Source organism: Notothenia rossii (assembly GCF_949606895.1).
Source record: "Notothenia rossii genome assembly, chromosome: 3".
In the NCBI taxonomy this organism is placed as follows: Eukaryota; Metazoa; Chordata; class Actinopteri; order Perciformes; family Nototheniidae; genus Notothenia; species Notothenia rossii.
The window spans coordinates 43,723,706-43,744,507 of record NC_136901.1 but is presented as its reverse complement, the minus strand read 5'-3'; the positions used below and the strand labels follow the sequence as shown (position 1 = coordinate 43,744,507).

Below are 20,802 nucleotides of genomic sequence, written 5' to 3'. Positions count from 1 at the left end.
GCCCCCCCCAGAGAACAAGAATGAGCATTTTTGTCTAACTTTGGTGTGGGATAAAAAGCATTTCTTCCATAAGTAGTTTATAAAACTGCCAGTTTTGTACTTAGTACTTCTTAGACTACTTGCAAACATAATATGAAGTACTTTTACTGTGTACTTTTTCAGTAATTTGAGTTTCAAAGTCCCCCCCAGAGAACAAGATTGAGCATTTTCGTCTAACTTTGGTGTGGGATAAAAATAATTTCTTCCATAAGTAGTTTATGAAACTGCCAGTTTTGTACTTAGTACTTCTTAGACTACTTGCACAAATAATTTGAAGTACTTTTACTGTGTACTTTTCAGTAATTTGAGTTTCAAAGTCCCCCCCAGAGAACAAGAATGAGCATTTTTGTCTAACTTTGGTGTGGGATAAAAAGCATTTCTTCCATAAGTAGTTTATGAAACTGCCAGTTTTGTACTTAGTACTTCTTAGACTACTTGCAAACATAATATGAAGTACTTTTACTGTGTACTTTTCAGTAATTTGAGTTTCAAAGTCCCCCCCAGAGAACAAGAATGAGCATTTTTGTCTAACTTTGGTGTGGGATAAAAAGCATTTCTTCCATAAGTAGTTTATGAAACTGCCAGTTTTGTACTTAGTACTTCTTAGAGTACTTGCAAACATAATATGAAGTACTTTTACTGTGTACTTTTCAGTAATTTGAGTTTCAAAGTCCCCCCCAGAGAACAAAAATGAGCATTTTTGTCTAACTTTGGTGTGGGATAAAAAGCATTTCTTCCATAAGTAGTTTATGAAACTGCCAGTTTTGTACTTAGTACTTCTTAGACTACTTGCAAACATAATATGAAAATGAAAATGAAAATGAAAGCTTATCAACTGAAACACTGTCATTCAGTGATTGTGTATGTATGAAAAAAACAGGCAAACAGATTTTTCCCCCTTTTTCTTTATTCTTCTGCCCTAGTTGCAGAGAAAGCAATTCCAATTGCTTGCCCTGGCTTCTTGGAGTTGGTCCTGATTCATCCCCAGGCACTGCTCATGGAACCATCTTTCACAGGTGTCACACTGTATCTGTAAAATGAAATTAGTGACCTTCAAATCTGATACATCTTGTCATCGGAAATGATGAAGTAATGAAGTGCAATAGAGAATAATTTGGGCAAAATTAGATTCATGTCAACTTTATTACATGTAGCTATATTCTGTAGCATACTCGCCTCAAACACCAGTTTCATATCTGAAAATAACTATATTATGTCTCCATTTTCAGTTTTTCAAATACAAATGTTTTCGAGGTAGTTATAGCTAGAAGATTTATAGTTCTGGGAAAACCCCATGTTGCATCACTATAATGTAGTTACCTTTTGGTATTCTTAATTGGTCAGTTATGTATTGCATACGACCTGCTTCTCCCTGCTTCCCATATTTTGATAGTGACTTACAGGATGTTGGTGTGTGAAAGAGGACAACAGCAGATAACACAACAAACGTCTTTCCAAGTGGTCCGTTTTCCATTAGGAGTGTTGCCTCAAGGTATAACTTGGTTTCCAGGCCTGATCTGGTGGACATGTACCGTCAGTCTCCCAGCGGCGTAGAGTGAGGTGGAGGAACCGCGGGGTGCGTTAATTCAGTGCCCCATATTGCTATTTTCCAAGCTATTGTAGCTTTGTCATATTTGTCAATGCTGCATTGAGGCTATTGTCATCATGTGGGTGGACTTAGGCTCAAACCTGGGGTGAAGTTACACTTTAATTGAATATGTTGCTATTAGACATGATTAGAATTGTCAGTATCCCTATTCCACTGCTCATCACATTTTATATTCTCTCTGTTCATTATATGTGTAAACAATGTATATGCATTACCATTTATCTGAGAGAAGTTGTCTTGACTGTTTTTTTAGTAAATCAATTTATATTGGTTCCAGTCATTTTGAATAGAGTTAATGTGTGTGGGCTGCAGCTGGGGCGATGCACGAGGTTGCCGTAAAAAAATTATTCAGCATGCGCTGAAAAGTAGAAATCGAAGCATGGCCCTGCGGCGTTTTCGCTGGACCGCCTGATCTGGATAGACCCAGTGACTCAACAGTTTTGTAAATACATCTAATATCATAAATTGAATTTGATTAGAATATGATGAAGCACTATTATAACTACACTACGACAAACACTCACCCAATCTGTAGTGGGAGGCCCAGATCCTGGGGGCTTTGAGGCAGAGCACATTGCACAGTTGTTCTCCATGTTAAACACTGCAGGAAAGAAAATATGTTATTTAGACATACTGTATATGTATACAGTTAACAGTTTATTGGCAGCAGAAGTGCAGTCAAATTCTATGCAGCTGTTCAGCTGTAAATTATAGCTTATGAACTCTAAATGGATCATGAATGGGATCATCAACACAGGTTTAATATGTTTTTAAGGATGGATGTTTTAAAAAGAAGACTATGTACACAGTGTGAACAGAACAACATATAAGCAGACATACATAAACAATCCGTAATATTCGAAACATTACTAGGCAATGACCTGTATGCAACAAATTTAAAAATGCAGCAATTTATATTTGTCACTGTTTCACTCTAAGCCCTGTTTTGTGTTCCATATTTCACCCATGCCTCCTGCCGCTCTGCCTGTAAGCTTCTGTTTTTTTTCAATAAACCACCTATAAACTGTTCCTGGATGCCTGGTACAATTGGTATTCGTTTCCTCTTCCCTGCTCTCCTGACACAAACCGTGACAGTTTAAGTGTCAGTATTTACATTCCTTATTGCAGCAGGAAAAAAAGTTATTCTTCAACTGTTAATGTCTCAATGGAGTGTGTGTGAGAGAAATATAAGTTATGGGTTCAACTGAGATATGTATGGAATATTTGGTTTGGGCCCTGTGCTTAAAATCAATGATGCTGTCGGCTATAAATGCAGTAGTGTGTGGACTCAAAGGCAATTTTACAGGCTGTAGTTATTGTAGATTTGTTTGATTGCATTGGATTAATAGAAGTTAATCATTTCCATAACAACTAACTAAGAACCATAACGTAAAGCAGGACAAATGACTTACAAACCTGAACCATTGAGTATTGAAAGTGCAAACTTTCTCCTCTCACAAGCCATCTCCTTTTTGGATGTCCCAAAGGACATAACTGGTAATGCAGGAAAGGCCTCCATCACTGCTCTTGCCATCTACACACCAACACACAGAATCACACTTGTCATCTGCGCTACATTGTTTTTGCAAGTAAAATTCCAAAATTGAATTGATATTTCAATAAAAATGATCAAACTATTAATAACTAATAGTTGTAATGAGGTAATTAACACAACTTGAAGAATGTACATGACAAACTACATGGGCTGTGTCAACAACCAGCCCTCTCATCAGTTTTACACAATTCCCCTAAAAAATAAACTGAAAATTGATAATTCAGAAACTAATGACTTATTTTTTAACATCATTGACTATTTTATACTTTAAACTTGTATAATAATCAAGACACTGAAATAAATATAAGAATATGTAGCAGAAGCATAAATATTACATATAGTAGTTAAAGTAAAAAACTACGTTACCATGGTAACAATGACCCCACAGCTACTACCATCACGTTGAACTGGATGGTGCATGGTTGCTCCTCTCCATTTGACAGTCCCCCAGTCCTCCTTGCCATAGCAGGTCCTCCTCATCTTGAAGTATTCCCTTTGTAAAACACATTGTGGAATAGTCTCTAATATAACTCCCAACAGACACATGTAGAATAAAAATCTTTAAATATTGTGTAAAATAAAAACACTCCATCCGAACAGTATGGACACTGGAAAATATTGTAGGTTACCTTGCTTACTGAGCTACTTCATTTACAATTGTGTACACATATACTAAGGGCGGGATAAGGAAATATCATTTAAAAAACAGCTGAGACCACCAAGCACAAAATAAATGCTTCAGTGGTGTGGGTTTGGGAACTTCTGTTAACATACTTGTACATGTTTACTTAAACACAAAGCACTAAATATAATTCTAAGATCACTTTATATCTAATTTGCTGACTTACCGTACTCTTTTCGCAGCATTTTCCGAGTCTGCTTTCTCTTTGGAATTTGCCGCTGGATCCACCAAAAATACTGATGTTATGGCGGGAAATAAGTACTAAAAAAAAAAGTGATGTTATTTCAAAACATCATCAAACATATATACATATTTAAATGAAAGGGATTTCTGAATGAAAACAATCACTAACCAGCAACTTCCAGTGTGTTCTTTCAATATTTACAAAGGCGATCACGGCTTGATAATCATTAAAGTTGATCTATAACAGCAATAAATATACTTTTTTTAAAGTTTTCCTAGGAATATGATGCCTTATTTTATTAAAAATAAATCATGGTGTTTCAATTTGTATATTAAATTACAAAATAGAAAACCCAAAGTACTATAACACAAAATGTACACATGCAAGTAAGCCATTTCACAGCCAAATTTTGTCTCTACAAGGTGTGGATAGGTAAAAGGCATGAAAATACACATTACCTTTGGCAAGCCGTGCCGACTGAGCTCGGTTCGTTGTCCAAAAAGTATCATACCTGCTGTGTAATGATTGAGTATGTAAATTGTGTTTCCAGTGTTGAACTGGCTGGCATACAGATGGAATAGGCCCTCAATAACCTAAATCCGATAATTGAGATGAAGACAGAAAAAAAATACAGCGGATTAAACACTAATAAAATATATAATACAATTACATACTAAACTTTTTTTTTTTTACTGTGGGTAATATTGTTTTAACCACAAAATACCTCGCCTGTTAGCCACTGGTGAGGTCTCAGAGTGCGTAGCTCACTGTGGTGGATCAATAAATTGTTCCCTCTAATATGGGAGGGGAGCACAGCAACTACAACTTCAGTGTCCTTCCTTTTCCACATTGATGTCAGCTGCAGAAACAAATTAACAACTGTTTAAGTAAAAAAAAATCAGTCTTACTATATTTATGATAAATTATACAAAACTCTACATAATTAATATTCAGAAAAAAGGGAAATTTTAAGTTTAAACATATTAACTGTAGAATCGTATATTCTAAAACAGACATATTAAGTTATGACCAGTAAACAAAGTGATTCAGAATACATTCAAACATTTATATGTAATACTGTGTAATGCTGCAGGTTCTTATTGGCTGCATTGACAACACCATCAACTACGAATGTTGTGAGATCTGCCTTCCATACACATACTTTGACAGTTTCAGACAGTTCAACTGACAACGTCTTGACTTGGTGCATGCTTCTTCCTGCTGATGAATCCAGATTCACATTTTCACTTGAAAACAGCAGGGGTGGTGCATCTTCCACTACACTGACACTGGACAAGTCAGTTCCTTCTGTATCACACTGTACACATAAAGGCAGAATGGCATCTACTGTAAGTACAATGTCAGTATATTAAAAATGATGCAGTCTAATTGTAGTATCATCCCTGGATTAATGTTAATAATCTAAAAAATACGTTATTCCTAAAATATATTTATTTTTTTATCCACAGTACAGGTTTTATAATGCTTTGTTAAGAAAATTGACCTGTGATGTCACATGTTCTGGAGAGGGCTTCTGTTCATGTGCATCAGTGATGACTGATGTTGACTGGTGGGGGGACTTGAGCTGTGAACAATGTAATACAGATAATTCCATGAAATACAAACATCACCCCATTATAAAACATGTACATGAGCTATTTCACTATTTGTCCATGTTCCTCAGAATGAGATGGGAGGGATAGCATGTCATGGGAAACACAAAAGTTGGAGACAAGAAATGTTACAAATGGAAAAGTTACAAGATACATCAACAAAATGTCATAAGATCATCATGAGATCTTCTTAAAGAAGAACTCTAATTCTTTGTTCTTTCTAGTAGAATGAAAAAAGCCATTCTGTCATCCTTTACAATTGAAGGACATTTAAAAATAAATGCAGCAAAATGTTAGGCACTAACCTGAGATGGTGTGTGCTGTGGAAAGCTGTCTCTGTGTTTTTCCTGTGCCTCTTTGAGGTTGGACGTGGACAGAGATGGGTTGAGAATCTTCTTCATAACCTGATAATCCCAAATGTACTTGACGTCAACATTTTATATTATCTGTATTATATAAACACATAGCATCACTTTTAAAAAATGGTGATCAATGAAGTAACCTTTCCTTTACCTTCTTTGCTTTAGATTCCTTGAAATCAAAAGGCTTTGTGATTGGTGTAACATATACACCTCTCCTCCTCTGTTTCCACCGTTCCACATCTACCCTGTGGGTCTTAATTATAATAAACAGAGAGCAATAGGTGTAGTTACTATAAATGGAAGACAATATTTCCACAACATTTTCAATTGCATTCTGTATAAATTGGCACAGATTAGTGGATATGTAGCAAAACTAGACAACTATGTGATGGCAATTTCATCACCTATGGTTAGTTGATGTTTTCAATAATATATTTGGTGCTTAAACCTGAGGTTATGTCTTAGTCCTGCAAGTGATTCTGACCTGTAATGGGATGCAATTTGCATTAACAAAAAGTTATTTTAATATGTTCAGTCCATGCATATAATTGTAAAAATGGATAACATATTAAAGGTATGTAAACGAAACAAACATAACAGATGCTTTTTCATTGTTACATTTTAACAACAGATCAGTTCTGGGAGTCAATCAGCTACAACTAATTTAAAGTAATTCTGCTATGCAAAGAAATTAATATATACTTTCACATCAGCTACTATGTTACACGTATGTAGTGTCAATTTCTGCAAAAACATGTTCAAAGTGACATAACTGAAAATATAAAACTTTGATCAAAGTTATTAGTTTGATCACATTATGATCCCTCAAACAAGGACAGCGATGACAGAGAAAGGCAATTACAATAAGTAAAGACTTTGCCAAAATATCATACCTTGTTCTTTGTCTTCAGAGAGTCTTGGTATTCTCTCAACAGTGCGTTGTGCATGACCTTGTATGTGTGCACAAAGTCATCCAGTCTTGTGAGCCTCTTCTGCTGAAAGCGAATCTTTTTAAGATCCCACTGGCTCTTCTCCATAATCCCCTGGGTCATGTTGTCTTTAGTGTAGTTCTGTTAGATAACAGGTCTTTGGTGAATTATTGTGCCTACAACTGTATGGATATCAGCCATGTCATAAAGTTGTGGTTAGCTGTAATTATGTTTTTTTGTTCAAGTTTACCTGTGTTGATTTCTGGGCAACTCTCTTGAACCTCTTTGACAGCTTTTCATAAAAGGGACCTCTTCCATGACGTCCAAGGTCACCTGCCATAGAAGCATCTAACTTTAATAATAGGAAAAACAAGCTTAAAATTATACATACATGAAGAAGAGGAAGTTAACTAACCCAGTAGTAGTCTTGACCACAGAGCAGCCTGAGGCAGAAAGTACTTGAGCAGCTTGGGGATAAAGTTTGGGCAAAAGTACTCATTTGGCTCTCCAACTTTATCCAATGATGCCAGCTGGATGACATCCTTAAAGTGGTAGTCAAACGGTGTTGGGCCCAAATCATTCTGTAAGACACATAATCACGTTCATGTAATTGTTTTGTATTTTGGTGCATTTTTGAGTACTAAACCAGATGTTACTTACAATATTATAATTCTTTGGTCCATGTAATTGTGTATTTTGTATTTTCATGGACTGCAGTTATAATAAATTAATATCTGCTGAACATTTCTACAAAGGAAAAAAGTCCATGCAGCTTATACCTATTTAGGCATAACTCACAAAAGGGAAATACTCAAAGCACCCAGAAAAACACATAAACATTAGGTCTGCAAATAACAATTATTTTCATTGTCAATTAATTTGTCGATAATTTTCTTGATTAATCGATTAGTTGTTTGGTCTATAAAATCTCAGAAAATCAGTGTTTCCCAAAGTCCAACATGACGGTACTCAAATGTCTTGTTTTGTCCACAACTCAAAGATATTCAATTTACTGTCATAAAGGAGTAAATATAGCATAAAATATTCACATTTAAGAAGCTGGAATCAGAGAATATTTACTTTTAGACAATATTTACTTTTTCTTAAGAAATTACTCAAACAGATTTTTGAAATAGTTGGCGATTAATTTAATAGTTGACAACTAATCCATTATACAATTTTATTTTACAATTCTACAAAGGATTACCTACCACAAAGTCTTCCTCAGCAATGCCTGAGTCATCAATGACTGGCTGGGCAACTGCTGTCAAAAGCGTCTGAAGGTCTTTAAAATGTTTCTCAACATTTTCCCCACTGCATGGACTTGCCAGCAGCACGGTGGCACTAACTACTAATTGATCCAGTTCTTTTAGAGTAGTGGCCTGGGTCATCAGCCCGAAGACATGCATGCACAGACGATAGTGTTTCGCGGCACTGTCAGGAAAAATTTACAGAATTAATATTATTACAATGCCACTATACTCTAAACTAAAATATAACTAAATCATATTCAGTTGAAGACATCACTCACTGTTTTTTGCAGAGGTCCTTTGCGTTTTTCATGACATGGCTCAGGCATCTATGTAGGATAGTAAGTGCAAGTGCATGCTCCTTTCCTTGTCCCGTCACAATGTGATAATATTGTGATAGTAGTTCATTGAGACTAAGGCCACATAGATTATGAGCCATTGCCTGCATCAAAACTACAGAGCCATCACAAAGGAACATAACTGGTCTTCTGCGAATTTTTGGCCCATGTTGTTTGACACAGTCTGTGATGAAAGAGCCAAGAAAGTATGTTATCGATGCTGTGGTGTGTTCACAGGTAACATATGTGGCAACAGGGACAGGGGAGCATCCTTTTACTGGATTTCTGACCACAAGTTCATAGATGTAAAAAGGTGTGCTCTCCCCTTTTGCCTTTTTAACAATGCTACCTGTGGCATCTAGGTAGACAATGTCCTCCTTCGATCTGTCATGGAATAACCTAATTGTTCTCTTAGACCAAAGCATGACACCTTTTGGCTGCAGGATTACCTTCTGAATCCACTGGTCATCTTTGTCTTGAACATCCTCAGACATAAGTTGCAGACTCACCATCTCATTTTCGTGCCTCCTCTGCTTTTCCCTTTCACCCCAAGATATACTCTTTAAGACTCCAGTTGTCGGCACCTCATCTCTGCAACCAGATTGCAGAACAGTCTCCTCCAACTTGTTCAAGCTTTGTAAATGTACACTTCTTGGGAGTTTAGAGCTAAGAGTGTCTGCTATCAGCTGCCTTTCTTCAGCTCTAATTGGCCTCCTTCTCAGCTGTTGAAGGCTGTGCCGCACAATGCCCCCCTGGAAGCAGACAACACCCTTGAGGGACGACTCACTTTCCACTTTCACATTTACTTGAACCTGACAGTCATCAAAACGGCAGTACCCAGTGCAGGTAAACAGTGGCTTTTTTGTCATAGAGCCTATCATTTTCACACTGTGCCTCTTGAAACCAAAACTACAGTATGGATGGACACTTCGGATACCTTTTGCAATCACATTTGTCCAATGCAAACTTTTGAACTGCCGTTTTTGTTGGGTCTTTCTGAGTTTTCTCCATTCCTTGTGTGGAAGGAAAAAAAAACAGGGTTGCTCAGGCAATTTGTGGGTGAAGTATTTCTGCTTGTCTTCGTCCTTTGTAGATGATGTGGTACTGCTACTACTGCAGGCACTGCTGGTTTTCTGCAAACACAAGTTGTAAGAAAGGTAGATTAGAAGCTGGTATGCATGAATATGCATTCAAGTATATCCAATTGCCAAATCCAAACTTGAACTGCATATTGCAAATTTCATCATACAATGTAAGGATAAGAAGATGTTTTTTTTCTGTAAAAGGACATCCCTCAGAAATAACAAATGTCATTCACAATACTCCCAAAATAGTTGTTGTTAAAAAATATAAATGTTTAACACATTTGAAAGCTGGGAATCTAACTATTTAGATGTAAAAATGAATAGCTATTTAACTTTTTAAGAATTCATTCTAACCCACTTAAACTGACGTACTTCCAAAGCTTTTTTTTAAATAATCTAAGTTTACCTCTTGGCTGTCATCCACAGATGATGATTCATTGTCATTTGGTGATGAAAGACTGTTATCTGTGTCTTGGCGGACTTCCAGCAGGGGCTCACAGCTTGCTGAGTCTGAGTTTGTGTCATTTTTGGATTTTTCAGGGCTCACATCTGGCATGTCTTCAGGATTGGGTCCACAGCTGGCTGAGTCCAACTCAGTTCCATCTTGTGGCACCACAATCGACGTGTCTGGTTTGTCGACTTCCGCTTGCACACTGCCCTGTATTCCCACACCCCATAAGCAAAACAGGTTAAGAGTAATAGATAATGCTGATATCATAGTATGAGCATTGAATATTTTCTTCAATTATAATCATAGTACATTTCATACATTTTTAAGGAGATTAAAAAATATTACGAAAGCAAACAAAATTCAAAATAATGGAATAAACATAAAAAAATATATATTTTATGATTACCTGTTGATGTTGAAGGTAGGCATTTTTAATTCTAATCCTATTACTTGGGATGTTCGTGATTCCTAAGTCCTTGCAGACAATTCCCCAGAAACTCTCTTCTGGATACGCGCTTTTTTCTGCCAGGGGCCCTTTTGTCTTGTCTTGCAGCCTCTGGATGCATGACAGAATGTCCGTTGCACGCTTTACCAATTTTCTGGACTATTCAAACAAGGAGGAAAACGGTAAATTGTTTGTTTTATTTAAAGATTTGTCTAAGCTATCAATACATGTGCAAAAAGAAGTAATACTTACCCTCCCAAAAGTTGAAAAAGTAAACGATCTGTAAAGAAAAAAAATACTCAAAGTTACAAAAATGATACATATCATGATGTATAAAGATCAAGAATACTGTAGAAAAGATATAAAGATCTCGAGCGCAATTATTTTCTGTTTACATATGACTACACTGAACATTGGCCTCAAACACTTGACTCACTACATTGTAGGCCTATGTAGTCATGTATACATGTTATATATTTTGAATAACAACACAGTATACAATGCAATCATATAATACAATACTAAAACACAATATATGAATAAAAAAAAAATATATATTTATATAATTCAGTAACTGAATTTTAATTCCTATAAGTAACCAGTAACATGTTCAGTTTTTCACGTTTATAACCGAATGTCATGAAAATAGGTTTATAATTAAGCGAGTTACAGTCGACTTTGTAGAGAAGTCTGCATCTCTGGATTTCTTCAATAACAGAAGTTGAGCTCTCCAATGGCGGACACGAAGATTAACGTCAAATCGCTAACGCGGTATCTATAATTATATATATATCATGGATGCTATCATGGATGTATATTAACAATACTTTTTTATTATACATCCATAGGGTCTTATTATACAACCATGATATCTTTGTACATGATATTGATTAATGGCTGCAACCGTTTTCGGTACTCGGGACTGCAGTAACTGAACTGCGTGCGCGCGTCTGCGGTCCGTGTGCTAATACAGCTATCCTCGCACTGCAGAAACAAAAAATTATGATAGTTCGACTTTTTTTAAAATTTATCCCAAGCAAGACATAATAGTTTAGCAAACCATATCGGTTGATACTTGTCGCTGTTCATGGCCGATGTAGGCATCCGCACCACGTTAAGGTAACCTAGAAACTAGCCAAAACTAACTAGCCTTTTCACGTCTTATAAAAACATATGGGCCAAATCTATGTCTATATATAACACAAGACAAAACATAACACACCTGAAATAACATAGCCAAACAATTGGATTCACTATGAAATAGCTTAAGTAACTTCTTTTCAATTTATAGAAGTTGCTATTTCCAAAGTAAAGAAAGCCTATACAAATGATATATGCTAGTCCGTTAACTTTGGTAGGGAAAAATATACTTACCCTTGATGATGGGTCATCATGAATTTCAAATTGCACAGTGAAGAAATATATGCTGGAAAGAAATGAACGCAACTTCGAAGTCGTCACTGCCAAAATGGCTCATTACATGGTCATAATGCGTGGCTGTGAGGTGAATAGGCGGGTTCTGTGACAATGCACTTGCTGATTGGTGGGAAAGATAGGAGTCTATCACAATAACAAACACTACTCACGTGAAGAGGGAGAGGATTTATGTAGGTTAAAAAAAAAAGCACAAAAGCGGCATGGACCAGTAAATGATTATAAACATCTAACATGGAATGAAATAACCATAAATAAAACATACGTAATGATTGCATAACATGGTATATTTATAAAGATGCATATGTTAATTGTTAATGTATTCATAAGTTTATTTAAAACATGTAAAATGGGTATAACATGGGATCACAACAGCCATAACGCCCTTGCTCTTGATGGCCGGTCCCATCTTCAAACACAAACTTCAATTTGAACTCAACCAGTAAAAGTTATGCATTCAAAACCTTCCTTAAATAAAAGTACAACACTTGGCATCAAAATGTACTTAGAGAAACAGTAGTGCAGAATGGCCCATTTAAGAATAATATATATTACTGGATTATAATTATTGATGCCTTAATGTGTTCATCTTTAATGTTGCAGCGGGAAAAGGTGGGAATCATTATAATTACAGTAGTATATACTGTTGGGTCGCTTAATCTATAACCATACATCATATTATTCGTTTATTTTTATTTTATATTAATAATATTAATCGTCAAACTACATAGAAGTTAAAGTTAACAAATACATTTAGTGGAGTAAAAACTACCATATTTGCCTGGAAAATATAGTGGAGTAGAATTTATTTATTAATAAAGTAGCATAAAATGGAAATTACAGTGAAGTACAAGTACTTCAAAACTTTACTTAATTACAGTTATAGTTAACTTTCTTAGTTACATTCCACCTCTTAATATGTGGCATTAACAGATTGGTATGTGTAAGGAGATGAAAAGACAACATGCCTGGTTCCTGTGCCGAAGAAGATACATCCACGCACACACAGTGACTACAGACCGGTGACAGTGTTGCTGTTGTGCTGCTGAGTTTATTGTATTTTGCTACTCTGGCACAACAATTTCCTTCTGGATGAATAAAGTATTATTTTATCTTATCTTAAGGAAAGAACGATAAAAGTGAATCAAACCAGCAGTCAAATATGGTGGTGGAAATATTACATTCTCTAGGAGTGACTTTGCCATTGGATTACTGAAAAAGTACACAGTAAAAGTACTTCAAATTATTTGTGCAAGTAGTCTAAGAAGTACTAAGTACAAAACTGTCAGTTTCATAAACTACTTATGGAAGAAATGCTTTTTATCCCACACCAAAGTTAGACAAAAATGCTCATTCTTGTTCTCTGGGGGGGACTTTGAAACTCAAATTACTGAAAAGTACACAGTAAAAGTACTTCATATTATGTTTGCAAGTAGTCTAAGAAGTACTAAGTACAAAACTGGCAGTTTCATAAACTACTTATGGAAGAAATGCTTTTTATCCCACACCAAAGTTAGACAAAAATGCTCATTCTTGTTCTCTGGGGGGGACTTTGAAACTCAAATTACTGAAAAGTACACAGTAAAAGTACTTCATATTATGTTTGCAAGTAGTCTAAGAAGTACTAAGTACAAAACTGGCAGTTTCATAAACTACTTATGGAAGAAATGCTTTTTATCCCACACCAAAGTTAGACAAAAATGCTCATTCTTGTTCTCTGGGGGGGACTTTGAAACTCAAATTACTGAAAAGTACACAGTAAAAGTACTTCAAATTATTTGTGCAAGTAGTCTAAGAAGTACTAAGTACAAAACTGGCAGTTTCATAAACTACTTATGGAAGAAATGCTTTTTATCCCACACCAAAGTTAGACAAAAATGCTCATTCTTGTTCTCTGGGGGGGACTTTGAAACTCAAATTACTGAAAAGTACGCAGTAAAAGTACTTCATATTATGTTTGCAAGTAGTCTAAGAAGTACTAAGTACAAAACTGGCAGTTTCATAAACTACTTATGGAAGAAATGCTTTTTATCCCACACCAAAGTTAGACAAAAATGCTCATTCTTGTTCTCTGGGGGGGACTTTGAAACTCAAATTACTGAAAAGTACACAGTAAAAGTACTTCAAATTATTTGTGCAAGTAGTCTAAGAAGTACTAAGTACAAAACTGGCAGTTTCATAAACTACTTATGGAAGAAATGCTTTTTATCCCACACCAAAGTTAGACAAAAATGCTCATTCTTGTTCTCTGGGGGGGACTTTGAAACTCAAATTACTGAAAAGTACACAGTAAAAGTACTTCATATTATGTTTGCAAGTAGTCTAAGAAGTACTAAGTACAAAACTGGCCGTTTCATAAACTACTTATGGAAGAAATGCTTTTTATCCCACACCAAAGTTAGACAAAAATGCTCATTCTTGTTCTCTGGGGGGGACTTTGAAACTCAAATTACTGAAAAGTACACAGTAAAAGTACTTCATATTATTTGTGCAAGTAGTCTAAGAAGTACTAAGTACAAAACTGGCAGTTTCATAAACTACTTATGGAAGAAATGCTTTTTATCCCACACCAAAGTTAGACAAAAATGCTCATTCTTGTTCTCTGGGGGGGACTTTGAAACTCAAATTACTGAAAAGTACACAGTAAAAGTACTTCATATTATGTTTGCAAGTAGTCTAAGAAGTACTAAGTACAAAACTGTCAGTTTCATAAACTACTTATGGAAGAAATGCTTTTTATCCCACACCAAAGTTAGACAAAAATGCTCATTCTTGTTCTCTGGGGGGGACTTTGAAACTCAAATTACTGAAAAGTACACAGTAAAAGTACTTCAAATTATTTGTGCAAGTAGTCTAAGAAGTACTAAGTACAAAACTGGCAGTTTCATAAACTACTTATGGAAGAAATGCTTTTTATCCTACACCAAAGTTAGACAAAAATGCTCATTCTTGTTCTCTGGGGGGGACTTTGAAACTCAAATTACTGAAAAGTACACAGTAGAAGTACTTCATATTATGTTTGCAAGTAGTCTAAGAAGTACTAAGTACAAAACTGGCAGTTTCATAAACTACTTATGGAAGAAATGCTTTTTATCCCACACCAAAGTTAGACAAAAATGCTCATTCTTGTTCTCTGGGGGGGACTTTGAAACTCAAATTACTGAAAAGTACACAGTAAAAGTACTTCAAATTATTTGTCCAAGTAGTCTAAGAAGTACTAAGTACAAAACTGGCAGTTTTATAAACTACTTATGGAAGAAATTATTTTTATCCCACACCAAAGTTAGACAAAAATGCTCATTCTTGTTCTCTGGGGGGGATTTTGAAACTCAAATTACTGAAAAGTACACAGTAAAAGTACTTCAAATTATTTGTGCAAGTAGTCTAAGAAGTACTAAGTACAAAACTGGCAGTTTCATAAACTACTTATGGAAGAAATGCTTTTTATCCCACACCAAAGTTAGACAAAAATGCTCATTCTTGTTCTCTGGGGGGGACTTTGAAACTCAAATTACTGAAAAGTACACAGTAAAAATATTTCATATTATGTTTGCAAGTAGTCTAAGAAGTACTAAGTAAAAAACTGGCAGTTTCATAAACTACTTATGGAAGAAATGCTTTTTATCCCACACCAAAGTTAGACAAAAATGCTCATTCTTGTTCTCTGGGGGGGACTTTGAAACTCAAATTACTGAAAAGTACACAGTAAAAGTACTTCAAATTATTTGTGCAAGTAGTCTAAGAAGTACTAAGTACAAAACTGGCAGTTTTATAAACTACTTATGGAAGAAATTATTTTTATCCCACACCAAATTTAGACAAAAATGCTCATTCTTGTTCTCTGGGGGGGACTTTGAAACTCAAATTACTGAAAAGTACACAGTAAAAGTACTTCAAATTATTTGTGCAAGTAGTCTAAGAAGTACTAAGTACAAAACTGGCAGTTTCATAAACTACTTATGGAAGAAATGCTTTTTATCCCACACCAAAGTTAGACAAAAATGCTCATTCTTGTTCTCTGGGGGGGACTTTGAAACTCAAATTACTGAAAAGTACACAGTAAAAGTACTTCATATTATGTTTGCAAGTAGTCTAAGAAGTACTAAGTACAAAACTGGCAGTTTCATAAACTACTTATGGAAGAAATGCTTTTTATCCCACACCAAAGTTAGACAAAAATGCTCATTCTTGTTCTCTGGGGGGGACTTTGAAACTCAAATTACTGAAAAGTACACAGTAAAAGTACTTCAAATTATTTGTGCAAGTAGTCTAAGAAGTACTAAGTACAAAACTGGCAGTTTCATAAACTACTTATGGAAGAAATGCTTTTTATCCCACACCAAAGTTAGACAAAAATGCTCATTCTTGTTCTCTGGGGGGGACTTTGAAACTCAAATTACTGAAAAGTACACAGTAAAAGTATTTCATATTATGTTTGCAAGTAGTCTAAGAAGTACTAAGTACAAAACTGTCAGTTTCATAAACTACTTATGGAAGAAATGCTTTTTATCCCACACCAAAGTTAGACAAAAATGCTCATTCTTGTTCTCTGGGGGGGACTTTGAAACTCAAATTACTGAAAAGTACACAGTAAAAGTACTTCATATTATTTGTGCAAGTAGTCTAAGAAGTACTAAGTACAAAACTGGCAGTTTCATAAACTACTTATGTATGTATGTACTTATGTATTCGAAAATGTATTCGAAAGTCACTTCAGTCAATTACAACAGCTTCCCAGGGTTGTTTTAATGCATTACCGTAAACCTGTAACTAATCGCGCACTCAAAATACAGGGGCGGCTGGTTTGACCACGCAAAAGTGAAAGACGGCTGGCTTGACCGCAGTCCTTTAGGACAGAGAGTGAATACACATACCATACAGAGATGCCTTATGAGAAACCAATGTGAGTTTGGAACATTGAACAATGTAAATCTATTCTAGTAGACCTCAACAATGGAAATATGATCAGTAGAAATGGCCATGCCATCGGACCTTTAAGACTTATTAAATAAACAAATAGCAATATGTGACAGTAGAAAGTAGAGCCAGACAGGAATGATGGTTGCCATTATTAGTGATCATAGTGACTTTTTAAAACAATATGTATATGTCAGTTACCCATAGGTGGGGACTCGAGTCACATGACTTGACTCGAGTCAGACTCAAGTCGCATATTTTTTGACTTGAGACTTGCTTGACTAACATTGATAAAAGACTTGACTTGACTTTGACTTGGTATTCATGACTTGAGACTTGACTTAAGCTTGAGACAGATGACTTGAAATGACTTGACTTTTTTAAATTAAATATTTGCGTTTGTTTTTGTAGTGAGATATTACGTTTAGTTTTTTCTAAAAACGTGATCATAGCGCCATGCGCGCAAACCTGGCAACCCACTAGTAGGCAGGAGTGTCATGGCAGCGGCTAGCTTTACTCCAAAAATAGTGAAGTTTGGATTCAAGAATTATTTTGTCGATGACGGTAATAAGAAGAGAACAGCAGTATGCAGGGTCTGCAGCATAAAGATCAGTGACAGGACCACCACAACATCCAACTTCATTCGTAACTACAAAAAAAACACAGAGAAAGGTACGTGCATGTGTTGTGTTAGCTAGAAAGCTAACGTTAAGTTTAAGCTGACGCTGTTGGCGGTTCTAGTGTTAACAGAAATGTAAATTAAATATGTGTTATGGCAAATGCCATATATGATTTTCTTACCTGGAATTCTTCCTTTTTGAACAGACTTTTTGAGTCCTAGCTATATTATCTGCAGTTCTAGGGTTAATATGAATCTAATATGATTGTCATCGGTCTAAATTAGATTTCAAATGATTAACTGTGTATGTAATGAAGATCATAGTGTGGGTTGAATCCATTTTCATAACCACTGTCTTTTAACTGATTTAAATGCAGAAACTGGGCTTATTCATCAGAATGTTGTATGACTTGACTTGACTTGCTTGACCTGAGCAATGACTTGACTTGACTTGCTTGACTCTCAGCACAGTGACTTGGGACTTGCTTGATACTTGTAGGTCAAGACTTGAGACTTGCTCATGACTTGCACATGTAGGACTTACTCCCACCTCTGCAGTTACCTCTACAGTGGTGTGTGAGGAGAAGATGAAAAAACAAAACACTGAGAGTTCTGAGATGAGTTTTAAGGTGTCTGTTACCTCATTCAAGGCAACGGTGGTTCAGGGCCGGTTCGGAGCTGGAGCTTGAAAAGCACCGGGTTTTCCTCTTCACACCGCAGTGGAGCAGCCTCTTTGCTCCAGAATCCGGTTCGTTTCAAGCACCAAAAAATTGTCCGGCTAGAGCAAAAGCACCACATACGTCACGCTTACGTCGAAAAGCTCTAGCACAGAGCTTGAACCGGAGTTGCGTTGGTTTGAGATGAGGTATGAGTGGAGAAGCATCATAGAGCGCTGGAAATGAACAGAAAACAGATAAAAGCTGTGTTAACTTCCAGGGAAAAAGAGAGTAGTCAAACTAAAGGCATGAGTTTTAATCGTTTGAACAGCACTAGTGCTGGAAGCTCCAATAAATGAAAAGAAAACTTTGCTGCCATCTTCTGTGCTCTACCAATAATTACACACAAATTAAAAACACCTGTTCAGTTTATTGTTAAGACTAACAGTCTATCTGTAAATATGGGTCTATAGGTCCTATAGACTATTCTATTCGACAATGTTAATAATGTATAAATTATAAATCAATGCAATTACAATCAACGTACAGTTGAAATGCAGTTTGAATCTGCACAACGTTTTCACTCTGACACAAAACACATTTTGTTATCTGTTCTTCTCTAAAGTTGTGGTTGACCGTAACTCATAATGCAGACCCACTTTCAAAAAAAGTGTAATAATCTTTTTAATCTTGTGTTTGAAATGTTAGACGATGACCACGTAACTGTTGGGTGTTGCTTGTCTCCGTCTCAACGTCTGTAAATCATTAACAACGTCTGTAAATCAATAACAGGCACTTGCAGTATCAGGCAAATGACCACCCAATTCATTTCTTCAATCACAGTTCTTGGATCCCAATATTTTGATATTCTTTTTTTGCAACTGTCTCAGCAAGAGACATGTTTTGCAAAAGCAGTGTAATAGATTAAATGTTAGTTCATCTGTATTCACCATATTGTTTCCGACTTACACTTTGAGCGTTTCCGTTCATGAACATCTGAACTTTGCGCTCACTTGCCAGGTTATAAAATAATACATTGCAATAAAATGTGTTCAGTTGAAAAGCAAATGTTCAATGATGAAGATGAGAGGCCTGATCTTTTACTGCAGGGGGCAGGATATCTCAGGTTTGATCAAATCTGCAAGGCTTTCTTTTATTGTGTGATTGGACTAGAGGACATCTTGGAAAGACTGCATCATGGCAGGACGCATTGGAAACCCAAACCACATCCTCTGAGAGGAGGAAACCAACCAAGCTACAGATCAACTGATAGAAAATATGGAGCGGATGCTGAAGGGTGGGTGAGCACCCCAACCTGACAGACCAAAGGCTAACGACTAAAGGCAACAAACATCCGTCCTGAGTATGAAATGCAGATGCAGGAAGGTCTGCAAGAACAGCTGAGGCCTAAAGGTTCAACCAGATCCAGAAAAAGTGTTTGGAGGGAGAAGAAGGGGCACAACACAAAGGGATCTTTCCTGGTGAGACACAGGAAGAACCAGGACCAGAACCCCATGAAGTTCCACACAACAGACTCCTGTAAAGCGTTGGAGTTCATTGGCCACAGGCCTGCAAGACCACAGTGTGGCATGAGTTTTGAAGAGGACCTTGGCAAGGTGCTAGGAGCAACTGCTTAGGCAGACTTTGATTGTAGACAACAATCGTTGTCAATCTATATGAGGAAAGGTTTGGAGCAGAACCAAGCACGAGCAAAAGAGCAGCAAAGATCCACAATATCCAACAGGAGTCCCTAAAGAAGCACATCAGAGAGGCCAGTGGTGGGCAACGTCCCTCTTGACTGAGAACCCTCGTCCAAGTCAGGGATACTCCAACCACCAATCAGGGCCTTCATGGATGGGCTGACTGTCACTACCATCTCAGTGCATGGAAGCATGTGATTCCTGCAAGGAATAGGAACTGATTGGCTGTGGAAACATAAGGTTTAAGCCTGGAAGGTTAAGATCGCTGGTTTTGAAGTGGGAGAAGTCATGGACAGGTTCCATCTCAGCATTTAATGGATAAAACATGAGTCCAGGAAACCTGTCAGGAGCACCAGCTGTACCTGAAGTCCCTGGTGGAGGAGTTCAATGTCATTCTGGCCAGAAAGGTTGTGTTGTACATGGACTCTGGGAAAACCACTCTACAAAGCTATTGTGCACCGGGCATGACTGGAATGAAGAGGAGGAGAGCCATTGAGAACATCACAGAGGCAGCAGAGAAATAATCAAGACGTCTCTGGGTCTGAAAAAGGTGGAGCAAATGTCTTCTGAACAAGTCAAGTCGCGATCTGATCATCAACGCTGAACACAGTTTTCAAAGATGAAACAATTTTGTATCTGAATATTTTAGGGGGAAAACAACTGAATTTATCAATGAAATTATCAAATCAGGGAATATTAAACAATATCAATCTCTATTCAGACGATACACTACTCTATGTTACTATTTAATTTCTGATTTATTGATCATGTAGTTCTGCTTATTTCTGATATGTTCATTCAGTATGTGTATGATGCCACCACATTTTACATTGACTGTATTTTCAGGATGGCATTTCTTCCTTCTGTCTAAATCAACTCCTATTCTTTATTACAAATAACCCCAGATAAGACTAAACGTTTGATTCCGATGTTG

At 36.4% G+C, this 20,802-nt stretch overlaps 1 protein-coding gene across 1 annotated transcript; it reads right to left on the bottom strand.

Annotated features, from left to right (window-relative positions):
• Positions 1-926: 926 nt before the first annotated feature.
• On the bottom strand, positions 927-9,299 carry LOC307034401 (uncharacterized protein). Its single transcript, XM_079673243.1, has 13 exons — positions 8,505-9,299; positions 8,185-8,407; positions 7,389-7,554; positions 7,224-7,306; positions 6,938-7,114; positions 4,794-4,928; positions 4,528-4,662; positions 4,238-4,306; positions 4,052-4,146; positions 3,570-3,696; positions 3,065-3,182; positions 2,173-2,249; positions 927-1,069 (listed from the first exon to the last, which is right to left on the bottom strand). The coding sequence occupies exons 1-13, from the start codon at positions 9,071-9,073 to the stop codon at positions 959-961; spliced, it is 2,085 nt and encodes a 694-aa protein (XP_079529369.1). The 5' UTR covers positions 9,074-9,299; the 3' UTR covers positions 927-958.
• Positions 9,300-20,802: the final 11,503 nt, after the last annotated feature.